The 13,055-nt window shown below is 42.2% G+C and overlaps 1 protein-coding gene across 1 annotated transcript in view; it reads left to right on the top strand.

The window, feature by feature from the left end:
- LRRC1 (leucine rich repeat containing 1) overlaps positions 1-13,055 on the top strand; it is a 128,046-nt gene that overhangs the window by 97,353 nt on the left and 17,638 nt on the right. The window contains exons 5-10 of the mRNA XM_059701377.1: positions 202-258; positions 522-585; positions 1,692-1,766; positions 4,237-4,381; positions 6,431-6,549; positions 8,296-8,379. Of these exons, the coding sequence (XP_059557360.1) occupies positions 202-258; positions 522-585; positions 1,692-1,766; positions 4,237-4,381; positions 6,431-6,549; positions 8,296-8,379 (544 nt within the window). The remainder of the gene's footprint in view (positions 1-201; positions 259-521; positions 586-1,691; positions 1,767-4,236; positions 4,382-6,430; positions 6,550-8,295; positions 8,380-13,055) is intronic.

The following is a 13,055-nucleotide window of genomic DNA, read 5'->3' as shown; positions in this document are numbered from 1 at the left end:
TTCTTTTAAAATTAAAATGTGGGAGGTAGAGGTGATGTTGTTTTTAATGGGGGTGGTGGTGGGGTGGTGGCGATGGTTTCCCACGGGGAAGTAATGTTCAGGTTTCATTAAGAGTTGCTCCTTATGGAGTGTGTATTGGGAGGGGGAGTAGGAAGAATCTCAGGAATTTTCCTTACACTTTTTTCTTCTGTTCATTTCTAGTCTTTATAACCTGGCTTCACTGGAACTGAGAGAGAATCTTCTTACATATCTTCCTGAGTGAGTCTCTGGGGAAAATAAGAGGGATTTTGTACCGAATGAATTTCAAACATTAAAAAAAAAGTACTGTAGTGTTTTGTCAAAAAGAGATTCTGTATCTTATGGAAAGTTTGGGAGATGTCAGCTTTCTCTTAGTGGTCCGTCCTGTGCAATATTAATAAAATCCAAATAATCTTATTGTTGGAAACTAGTTTTAAGTGAGGGAATACCACATTGCTTGGTATTTCTAAGTATTATCTAAGAACTTTTTTTTTTTTTAATAGCTCTCTTACTCAGCTACGGAGACTAGAAGAACTTGACTTAGGAAACAATGAAATATACAATTTGGTAAGTCTGTATTGTAGAGTGCTTTGAATTTAACTTTTTTCTTACTTATGAACACAGATTTTGAGAGAGATCTGTAGGGATGCTTTTAAACCAGTATTTCCACATGTTTAGCTTGGCAGCATAAAAGAATGTGCTACAGTTCACATGGGTTAAGAATTGTGATTTGTGCCCTGGCCAGTGTAGCTTAGTGGTTGAGTATCAACCCATGAACCAGGAGTCACAGTTTGATTCCCAGTCAGGGCACATGCCCAGGTTGCAAACTCAATCCCTGGTAAGAGGGTATGTAGGAGGTTGATCAATGTTTCTCGCTCATCATTGATGTTTCTGTCGCTCTCTCCCTTTCTCTTTCTAAAATCAATGAAAACATCATATATAATAAAGAGGTGATATGCAAATTAACCCTCACAAGATGGCTGCCTACGACCAGGCTGGCAGGGAGGTTAGTGAGGGATGACCAAATGACTGAACAAGCAGGCTGCGTGGGGTGACCAGACCGTCAGGGGGGTTAGTGAGGGGCGACCAGGCTGGCAGGGGGTGGGCAGTTGGGGGTGACCGGCCGGCAGGGGGCGCAGTAAGAGGTGACCAGGCTGGCGGGGGAGGGAGGGTCAGTTAGGAGTAACCAGGCCGGCATGGAGGGGGCAGTTGGGGGCGACCTGGCTGGCAGGCAGGTAAGAGATTAGGAGCCAGCGGTCCAGGATTGTGAGAGGGATGTCCGACTGCTGGTTTAGGCCTGATCCCAGAGATTGGGCCTAAACCGGCAGTCAGACATCCCCCAATGGGTCCCAGATTGGAGAGGGTGCAGGCTGGGCTGAGGGGATCCCCCCCCCCTCCGTGCACAGATTTTGTGCACTGGGCCTCTAGTATATAATAAAAGAGTTGTGATTGGGAGGCAGGGAGGGTTAGGCCAGAGATGATGGGCATACGTGGACATGACTGGCATTGTTGAGTGTTGGGGTGCTCTTATGAAGGGGGCTTGATATTAGAGAAATACCAACAGACATCCTCTGTAGTACCCCATCATTAACTGTTGAAAATAGGATTTTTTCTTTCTTAATGGAAGACAAAGTTGGATTTTTGTTACCATAACATTATTCTTTTTGTTTTAGCCAGAATCAATCGGAGCTCTCGTACATCTAAAGGATCTTTGGTTGGATGGAAATCAACTGTCAGAATTACCTCAGGTACGTGGTAATTTCACGTATTCTCCGCCCAAACATAAAACAGTAGCCACCACCACTCTCATATCTTCCCTGCTTCTACATGAGAGTTTCTGAGAGTTTCTTTAAAAGGGATTTTAATATATATATATATATATCTTAATTGATTTCAGAGAGGAAGGGAGAGGGAGAGAGAGATAGAAACATCAGTGATGAGAGAAGTCATTGATCAGCTGCCTCCTGCACACCCCCTATTTGGAGATCAAGCCCGCAACCCGTGCATGTGCCCTGACCGAGAATCAAACCGTGACCTCCTGGTTCATAGGTCGACACTCAAGCACTGAGCCATGCTGGCAGTGCTGTAAAAGGGATCTTAAAAACCAAAAACTTTGGTTGAAAGAGCACATTTGGAGAAATATATTGAGTATTCATTATGCTGTATTGCCAGAGGAAAACTGAGAGCCCCAACCCACTATTACTAAAGATAGAAACTATATCCTTTAGTGTGTGAAGTCTTAATCCTTGCTACCCACATGGGTTACGTCTAGCCCAGCAAATTTGTAAATTACCGGGACCCCTGATTCTGATGGTATGCATTTCTGCCACTCTTTATAATGTGCCTTGGGCATAATTATGACCACATTTTGCCCTGTAAATGGTGTGAAAGCAATATTAAAATTCTTTATTTCACAAATGGGCATTTTCCTCTTATTTTTTCCCCTCCAACTATTACTGAATTTCATCCTCTGGTGCGTAGTCCAGCCAGTCTTAAAGTCTTAGTTGCTTTTCATGATGGGCAGGTGCTTGTATTTGACAGTACCTCTCATCTGTCTCTGCTCAGCAGTGAGCACCAGTGTGGTGCCTGTGCACTTCAGGTGGGGAATGCCATGTCGCCCAGGGAGTCTTGACACTAGAAAGAAGGACCAGAGTGAAAATGTACCTGATGTAGCAGTAGTCCCGGAATTTCCATGACATTACTTAGAGCCAGTGGCAGTAGGAACTAATTTGAGTCTATCTCTGAGGTCTTGGCTGCATTGGGCAAAGGATAGGACTGATCAGCAATTGGTGTTTTAAGGGTTTGATACTTAGATTTCTCTAGAAAAATATGAGAAATCCTGATTGAGAGAATTCTAGTTATTTTAGGAGTCAAAGGATGGAGAGGGGAAATACCAGGAAGTTGTCAGGGAAGTAATAAAATACCAGCTATTAGACATGAGGGGGGAAGAGTATATGTGTGTGCAAACGTGCATAAATGATTATATACAAAGTGCCACATCCTAAACACCAAGAAATTAAAATACCAGTGATTGTGTTTTAAATGGTTATTTAAACATCTCAGTTGCTTTTCTTATATAAACTTCTGTTAAATTAGTACTAAACACACCAGACAGTTTCAAATAATCGGAATTATTTTTGTCTCCATCGATGACAGAAAGAAAAGGATACAATGACATCATTAAAAGGAATTAATGAAAAAGTAGAACAACTGCAGGGATCGGGTGTGAAATTAATAGACATGTAGTCTGCTTTCCCATGACAGGAAATGCAGGGGCGGGTCATAGGATGCATATTGGTAGGAGATAAACGGAAAGAATAGATTAGACCAAATTAAATACAGATTGAGGAATTTGTACTTCTGAAGACATTGGGAATCCACTACACTTTTTTTTGAGTAGATGGGTGGTCTGATAATGTGACTAGAGCTATGTTTCCAGGAGGGAAATACGGAAGCCAGATTGTAGAACAAACTTGGGTAGAGAGAGGCCAAGAGGCAGAGCTAACAGTCCAGGGCAGAGGGTAATGAGAGTGGGCACTTAATTGAGTGGCAGCGGAATGGAAAAGTGGAAGCAGTTATAAGAGAAAACATGGACTTTTGTGAATGGAAGGGAAGGGAGGGTAACTCTTGAATAGACTGTTAGACTCATCCAGGTACTTGTCCCACTCCAGGGTAGACTGTTTTCCTTAAAAGCAATATGCGAGTTCTTTCTTCCCTTGATGTTAAATGTGTCAGTGGGTCTGTATGCTCCAGTTTTTCTGGGAAGCAGCTGCATTGATATTTGTTGTAACAAGTACTACCTGTCATGGGAGACAAAAAGTAGATGGTTTCTTAACAGAGAAAAATATCAGGGTTCCCTTGATTGATTCCAAACTTGGAGAACTGGTTTCCAGCCTCTTATTTCCCCCTGGTTCTGTGACCTTAAAGTTGTTTGTTCTCTCTCTGTGCCAATCTCTTCATCTGTTAAGTGACTGATTCCTTGCCTGCCTGAAGTTGGAGGACTTGGCGTCGCTCCCAGCTCTGTGACTGATTCATGCAGCTTCCCGTTTTCATTGGAAGAGGGTCTGGAAACTTACTCCAGCCTTCACATCTAGATAGATGCTGAAGAAACATCCTTAGGACTCCTCTGGGTTTTGGTTGCAAAGTATCACCGTAAGACATTTCTCTGTGCTATGGCAGGTTTAAGCATGAGTTTCTTTTTCTGTGTCACTGATGTAGGAAATAGGAAATCTGAAGAACCTGCTGTGCTTAGATGTCTCTGAAAACAGGTTGGAAAGACTTCCTGAAGAAATCAGTGGCCTGACTTCATTAACAGATTTAGTCATTTCCCAGAACTTACTAGAAACGATTCCGGATGGCATTGGTATGTATTGGGGACAACTAGCTCCTAAAGGCGCTGGCTGTCGGGCGTTTGGAGGACTCTGATCCTTCAGTCTCCACAGTCAGGAGCTGGGGATGTGGTTCCTTTAGTTTCCTTGTTTGTTTTTTTAAGAAGGAATGCAAAAATAATACAATTTAAGTTTCTCTATAGGAAAGGATTTCCTTCACCTTGGTTTGGTAGCAATTATAGGTATTATTTTTTAAAATTGTTGACTCATATCTACTTCATCCACACCTTGTCTCAATGACTTCAGTAGGGATTAGCCTACTGAATGTGTTTCAGGCATATGAGCCTTCATTAAGAAATTTCTAATTGAGCATTCTCAATAGTTGAGGAGAAAGTAACTTTGACCTTATTGCATAACCTGGGGAAGGGCTGCTCAAGCTGGCACAGTGCACTGGAGTTGAGCCTTTTCTGAGACATTGAGAATAATCCTTTACATTAACCATTCTGTGCTGTTTCTTTTTAAAAAATTAGTCTAGGCATTTCCTTTAGCATAAAGGAATTAATTTAAGTTTGAGAAAATAAATGCAAACAGAGAAGGTATACACAGATGTGGACTAGCAGCCCCACCATAGCAAAGCAATTGTAAGAAGCTACATTTGACCATATAGTTGTCATAGGATTTCTGTCTTTGACCTTCATTAAACTTTTATTCAAAACATTGAAGGGAGTTTTCTGAAACTTTCAGTAGGAGAAGCTGTATGGCAGAGGACTGCTTCCTTCCTGGGGTTTGGTCAGGATGAAGGTGACAGCAGCTCAGCCACCATATAGACATTGCCTTTTGGGGATTTTGACTCGAGGTAGAAATGTTCACGGAGAATCATATATGGCAACTGAAAGCAGTTGTAGGAGCTGGCGGTGTTTAAGTGCCTGAAATAGGAAGAAATAGGGGCACGAGGTGGCTAGTTTCAAGCATTTGAAAGGCTCTCATGGAGGAGGAGGAGGAGATGTATTATATCTTCCAGTTCAAATGGGAAAAGTCAAGGACCATGAATCTCAACTTGATAAGAAAGGCTTTAAGAGAGATATTTGTACAAGGTAGTCTGGGCTGCGTAGTGAAGAAGTGAGCACCCTGTTGCTGGAAGTATTCCAGGGGAGGCTGCAAGACCACTTGTCAGTCTGACTGTTGGGGAGACTGCTCTGTTGGGGCGAGATATGTCAAGTGTGGGATACAGTGTGCCCTGACAGGACAGGGTTCACAGCTGCCTAGAACCCTCTGGGACAGCGGTAATTATGGCTGGTTGTGCTAAATAAAGAGCTCAAGGAGGTTAGTTCTGCGTTGCCCTGTAAGGCCACCCAAGGCAAGCTAATCTTTTCGACATTTCCCTTTCTCCAGCTTTATGTCTCTCCTAAGATAGAGGCTGCTTTCTGGTTTTCCTGGGGAAGGTTAATCATGCCAGCCACTCTTAGTAGATAGCAGAGGACATCTGCTCTGTGGGCAGAGTCCTCTGAGTTGTAGTTGAGAAAGAATCTGAATGACTTGGGATTTTCTTCACTCAGTGGGAACCCGAGGAGGCTGCAGTAAACAGATTCTTCTTTTCCATGGTGGACTCGGTCTTTCATGGCACTTGTTAAAGGTGACCATCTCATTCTGCATGTATAGAAATACTACAATATAGGGATTTCACTAAGTCATGCTCAGTCATAAGTGATGGAATAAACTGCACTTTAGTGTTCTTTGTTATTAGTAGGAGGATTCTTGGAGTAAGATAAAAGCCTGTCTCCTGTTTTAAAAGATCCATTAAGAGCCAGCTGTTTAATTTTCTTTAAATTTTCTGGCTTTGATATGATACTTTTAGGTAGTGACTTTTAAAATGATTGGCTTCTAATTGCTGATTTTTTAATGTTCTGAGCAAATTGTTTTAACTCCCAACCTTTAGTGATCTGAATGAGAATGATGTAATTTCATAATGTGAAAAGCTGGGTGAGGAAAAAATGAATAACTGTAACAAGAAAGAACAGCAGATAGGAAATACCAAATGATGATTAGGAAAACAATTGTTACTAATGAGTTTAATAATTTTTCAGGAAAACTAAAGAAGCTGTCGATCTTGAAGGTGGATCAGAACAGACTAACACAGTTGCCTGAAACAATTGGGGACTGTGAGAGCCTCACTGAATTGGTTCTCACAGAAAACCGACTCCTGGTGAGTGTGGTTTACGCATTCAAATGGGTATTTATAAAACTTATCAGGGTGGATTCTACTTATTTGTAACTTGGGTGCACTAAATGGAAATTTCCTTATGTTACACACAAAAAAGGGACTTGCGAAGAAGCAAATACATGATACGAAGATGACTGGTTTTTAATCTGCGTAAGTGAGGAAAGTAGTGTTTCCACCCCCCGTCAGATGTGTGTGCCACTGGTGCTCCCAGTACAGGGACTGCACTGACACCAGTGAGGGCAGGGATCAGCACTGTTGGTGGATGTGCCGCTGCCGTGGGGGCCAAGGGCCTCAGAGGAAACACTGTTCTCTCCGGATTCTGTAGCAAAAGGGAAGAGTGGGAGAGATGGGCAGGAAATGGTGGCTGGCCAGGAAAGCCTCGTGGGACTGGGGGAGGAATGCTTTTTGGGGGGAGCCAGAGAGTGGTATCTGCTGGGCTTTGATGTGAGCTCACCCCATCCTAGAAACAGAGGGTGGAGGTGACTGCAGGGGTCCTGCACTTGGACCAGGCTTCCCGTCCTACCTGGGCACAGGCCTTGGCGTGCACCACCCGCGGGGGCAGGTCAGCAGGGTGACAGCAAATCTCAGTTGCCTTCTCACTTCCTGCTGCTGCCTTTGTTTTCATCAGTCCTCCATCTATCACTTCACCTCCCTTTTCTCCTTTTTTAGTACTCTTTTAGCCGCTATTGTTTTCTTCAGTTTACTTTCCTACATTTCCCTTTTTGCTATCTTCATTTTGTCACTTTATTTTTAACTCTGCTTTTCATTCTCTTTCTTCTTCTTCTTCTCCTCCTCCTCCTCCTCCTTCATAAAAGAGTAAGTAATGGTCTTTTGGTGAAAGGAGCAACAAAGGACAGCAAGAGGTGACCGAAGACGGAATCAGCGGGAGAGGGGCTGCATCTCCTCAGGCAGTGCAAGCCGACTCCTCAGGCAGGCGTGGGGGGAGTGACCAAACCTTCCTGCCCTGGTTTGTGGTTTTAGACTTAAAAATAGTCATCAAACAGTTTTTTAAAAATATGTATTTTTATTAAATTCAGAGAGGAATGGAGAGGGAGAGAGAGAGAGAAACATCAGTGAGGGGAGAGAATCATTGATTGGCTGCCTCCTGCAGGCCCCCCACTGGAGATGGAGCCCGCAATCCAGGCATGTGCCCCGACTGGGAATCAAACTGACTTCCTGGTTCCTAGGCCGACACTTGACCCCTGAGCCACACCAACCAGGCCATAATAATTTTAAAAATAACATTAAACATAAATAAATAAAAATAACATTTACCCTCAGATTCCTTTGGAGTGTTGAAGACCCCCACCTGTAGGGTTCAGTGCTCCACACGGCGGCCCTTACACCTTCTCTCTTCCCTGGGGTCACGGCACCTCTGCTCAGCACTCGGGTCACCTGCCCCAGCACTGTGGCTTCTTAGACAGCCATGCGATCACATCAGTGTGCTTCTTGAAGGTGCGCACAGGGTAGGGGTGAATCTTAAAGATAATTAAGCTCTCATTTGAGTTGAAAAGCCTTCATTACCTCTTTATTAGGTGTTTTTCTCTTCCCAGCCAAAATGCAAAATATCTAAGTCCACATCCCCAAGTGAAATTCACAAATATCTGATACTTAGGAAGAATGCTTACTTCTGTCCCTTGATGAGATTACAAGTCTTTGAAAAGCTCTGTTTTACTGTGCCATGTTAAAATATGTGTTAAGTTAATAATAAAAATGTTATTTTAACAGACCTTACCTAAGAGCATTGGAAAACTTAAGAAGCTGAGCAACTTGAATGCAGACAGAAATAAATTAGTGTCTTTACCAAAAGAGGTATGTGCTAAAAAAATAATAAAATAATAATCACAAAGAAATTATAATAACACAGAAGGATTCAAAAATGTCAAAATACTTTAAAAATACTTATGTGGTGCTTTTTAAATGCGTGAACTCTCGTCCGTGAGTATAGACATGGTTGGAGGAATTCTATCAAAGAGTGATGATCAGTGACACAAAGAGAGTGGGTGGAAGAGAGAGACCGAGGCTGCGGCCTTGGCCGACAGTGAACAGTGACCCCATGGTGATTTGGGGGTTTGGCAGAGGAAGGGGATGACTTCGGGTTTGATTGAATTTAATGTGAAGTTAAACTGCCCCATAAGCCATTGGAATGATAAAAATGGGTCTTGATGCCATGTTGTTCCTGGGCAGAGACGACCCTTGGACAGGGCTCATGCCAGGAGAGTGAGTGAGCTCTTCACCAAGCCACCCACACAGAGGAAGGCAAATGAAGTGACAGCTGGGTTTTCAGGACTTTTTCTTGTCGGTGCTCCAAGCAGGAGAAAGTGGCTGGTCGCTGCCCATTGTGGAGAGTGGTGTGCGGACTTAGAGGCTGTGACGTTCTGCCGGGGAGGTGAAAATGCTCAGAACGAGAAGGAAGTCCATAGCATGACAAACAAAGAGGTGTCCAGTGTATTGTTTAAAAGAAGGCTTATTCTACTAGGAAGTAGGAGGATGTGATTGGAGATGGGCAGTGTTGAGCTTGACTTTTTAAATTAACAACGGAGTCTAAAACTAAGCTTAAGCCACCGTTTTTCTCTTCATCAATGTTGGTGAGTCCCTTTCCCTTCGGCAGGGCGTCACATAGCAAGGTGTGGGATTGTGTGATGCGGTCACCGGGCAGGTGCAGTTTCCTTTGTATTTCTCTGTTTTGACAGTTTTCAACATCCTTGGAATAATTTTTGAGCTGCCATCTAATCAGCCAGAACTTGAGGAGCTCTTATTTTCCCGGTGTACGTCTCAGGTTGCCTGAACTTGGCCTGATTTCTTCCCTCCTTTCCTCATCTCGGTGCCCTGCCCTCCGTGTCCCAGTCTGCTCCCTGGGTTAGACGGCCAGCGTCCCTGAACGGAAGCACGAGGACATTCATTGTAAATGTGATCATATTCTGACACATCCTCAGTCTGAACATTGGCATCCAAATAAAACTGTTCCCAGCTCTCTGAAGTCTACATCTCAGCCTAATCGGGGCACAACTAAGAGCTTCTGCCAATCAAAACATTTGGTGCCAGTCTCTAAGTGATAACCCAGAACACAGAGCTGAGCATCATTCTGCACATTAATCGTACTCCTGTGGGATAGAACATGCACATGGGTGACGACAGATCAGATGCAAACACAGGCAACGAGAGGTAGAAAGATTTATGACTTTCTTCCTCAAGGCCCCCGCTGGACTAGGAGCTTTCATGTGTTAACTCTGAGTCCTCACTCCGCTCTGAAGGTCATGGCGTTTCCTCATTTCACAGAGGAGGAAACAGGCCAGCAAGCAGCTTTCCTTGCTAGGGCTCACATAGCTGGGGGTCTAGAACTGGGCTGCAAAGATGTGTCTCCCACAGCCAGCTCACAGCTCACGGCTCTTCACTGGCCGAGAGTAACTTGGCCCCTCAGCTGATACTGACTCAGCCCAACCTTTTCATCTATGTGACCTTGAGGTGTGGCAGGATCTTAATTAGATAAAAAAAAGGTCAGGTTATCTTTAGTTTGGGCATTTTAGAAAATTATTATATTTTAGGAATATTTCAATGTGAATGCCAAAGAGAGCACTTTTCAGTACAATGTTAATCCCCAGTTTCACCCCACCTCCCACTTCCCTCTCCCTTTTTTTTGATTTTCTCTCAAAGGAACACATTCTAGATAAGAGCTTTAGAATTTTATTTTTATAGGACTCAGCATTATGTTGGCCTCAGTTCTCTGTTCACTTTAAGAGAATGAAACCTGTACTTCGTTTCTTTTAGAGAGTTATGCCTAGTGCATGCTCTGTGTCTGCATGCATTTACTAGAAGCAGCTTTTCATGATTTGAAAAGTGAAAGGATTTCTAGCTTCAAAGCATTTTAGTTAGCTATCACGTTTTATCTACTTTCTGAGAAATTATCATTGGTTTTCTGGCATCGAGAATTTGATGCAGGAATGAGGTCTGTGCCTATCCCTCAGCTGCCGGATACAGCAGAGAATGTATCAGGAACTGGATCTTTGCAACACATCTTCACTCCTGCCCACACACTCAGCCCCAGAGTCAGAGGTGCACTGAGCATGTGTCTCCAATTCTGCTGCAGGTCACAGTGTGGTAGCCCGCAGAAATGGCTGAGTGCTTGCCTCTGACCATTGGGGCTGAGAAGCCAAGCCACCAAGGGCCTCCTGACCTCGAACTGCGTCATGTTGGTCTGGGCTGCACCATCATGCCATGAGTCTGTGCGCTGAGTGTGATAGGCCCTGTGACCCTGTGTGTGCGTGTGTCGGGGGGAGGTGAGGGGAGGCTTATGCCACAGTGACCACATGTGTGCATTTGCTCTGTCTCCAAACTTGATACCATTTGATCACATCCTGCACTTGCCTGGTTGGATTATTTTCTTTCGAATCTTTATTACTTTCTCTTGAACAATTAAGTTGCACGCATGACATATCTAAACAGAAATGCTGACTAATTCATGTTATATGCCCAAAAGCCTTAGTTGTATTAATTGCCATTGGCCTGCTGTGCTGTGTAGTTCTTCCTAGTTTTTGTCTTTTTTCAATGTGATAATATTGTATATTGTCAGTTTTATAGCACAGCTCCTTAGTCTATAGCAGCATTTATTTGCGTTTTTTCCAAATGCTTGAGGGGAAAATGTTTGTACTCTGTGGGTCACAATAATAGTTTGTTTGTGTTTTGTGGTGTTGTTCGTAGTAAACATTTGCAAATCAATGAATGTCTCTTGTTTTCTTAATTGTTAGCTGCTTGGAAATTTAGAAAAGTCAGGTAAACTTGCTATTCTGTAAGTATGGTTCAGACCACAGTTGCATCTCTACCTCCATTTGCTTTGTAAATGCATGAAGATTCAAATCAGCTGACTGCTCTGTGTGTACTTCATTGTAAAATATTGGACATTTTCCTCTAAATTCATTTTTTTTTTAATGACTGCATGGCCTGGAACTTTATTTGTTACGTCAGATTTGTTCAGATCATTTTCTCATAAGAGAATGCTTTTCTGTGAATTACATTTTAAGTTCTTCAGAAACTCTCAGAGGCATAACCTGGCGGCTCATCTGTCTTCACTAAATCCTGGTTTATTGGCACTATTCCATCTCTAATGGAAAGGCTAGAGATTTGCTTGATTTGCTACATGTGGCATGCTTCTGATTTTTCAAGCAACTTATTTGTATCTTTTCTCATCCTGTTGCTTAAGTATGTATGCTTCTGGGAATAGGAGGTTCCCTAAAACTCTCATATTTTTGGTAGAGGGAAGAACAAAGGCTGTGTTATCTGACAGGGAGTTGGTGTATGTATGATCATGAGTATGATAAGGACAGCCAGCAACTTCATAATATTGCCCAAACAAATTTTCACTTTAAATAGCCTGGCCCATAAAGTTTCTGGATGGAAGAGATTGAGCATATTCCCAAGTTTAGACCCCAGTCTTTTGTCTGCATTAGGTCAAAATAGTCATGACCCTAAATGCATCACACCTGTCCTACCTGAGACAGGTAGGATTTGCAGATTGTTGGACAGAGCCTTTCTTTATCAGGCGATCTGTCTACATTAATTACCCATAAATGTTATTGTGATATTCAGAAATGTCTGTGGTGGTCAGGTATTCTTTTTATTACAATTTAAAATTATTTCAGTGAATAATTTACAATGTTCCCATCATATTCTAAATGATTTATTGATAAATAAAAGATACTATCAAACCTGAAAAATACTAGAATAAAATATAGTTGACCATTGGATTCCAAAATAGAGAAAGCATACCTAAACTTAAAGAGGAAATAAATCATAAAAGAAACAGTTGATGGATTTGCCTATGTAAAAATTAGATTTCTGATCTTTAAGAAGTTACAGATAGCCTGGAGGCAGTGGGATATTTACAACATTACAGATGAATAAGGTCTCGCCTTACTTTATTAGAAAATCTTTCTTATCACTGAGAAAAAGATGATTCCACTATGGAAAGTGGACAAAAACGAAAGCAAAGAATTCTCCCCTTCACAAGAATCAGTAAGCGATTCATAGAAGAAAAAATAGAAATGGCTATAAATATATATATATAAAAATTTAGCTCCATTAGTATCCACAGAAATGTTAGTGGAAGCATTTTGACCTATCAGATTTTCAAGATTAAAAAAAAATATTAATGATACCAAATTTTGACAACGTTCAGGAAAGTGCATATTATTATGAAAGTATAAATTATTATGGCTTCTCTGGTGGGGAATGTGATATTATTATTAAAAACTTTAAAAGTGTACCTACCCTTTGATTCTGTAATTCCACTTCTAGGACTTTTATCCTGAGAAAAAAATTATGGATATACACCAAGAGTGTGCACAAGAATATTTCTCACAGTACATATAGGGGCAGCTAACATGTGCCAGGCACTGTTAGCTTTCATGCTTATTCTTATCTAATTTTCACAATAGTTCTGTGAGGTATAGGTAAATCGTTATCCCTATGTAACAAGTTGTGAAACTAAGACA

The sequence above is a fragment of the Myotis daubentonii genome, chromosome 6 (genome assembly GCF_963259705.1).
Source record: "Myotis daubentonii chromosome 6, mMyoDau2.1, whole genome shotgun sequence".
NCBI lineage: Eukaryota > Metazoa > Chordata > Mammalia > Chiroptera > Vespertilionidae > Myotis > Myotis daubentonii.
Note: the sequence above shows the minus strand (reverse complement) of the source record. Positions and strands in the feature narration are given on the sequence as shown.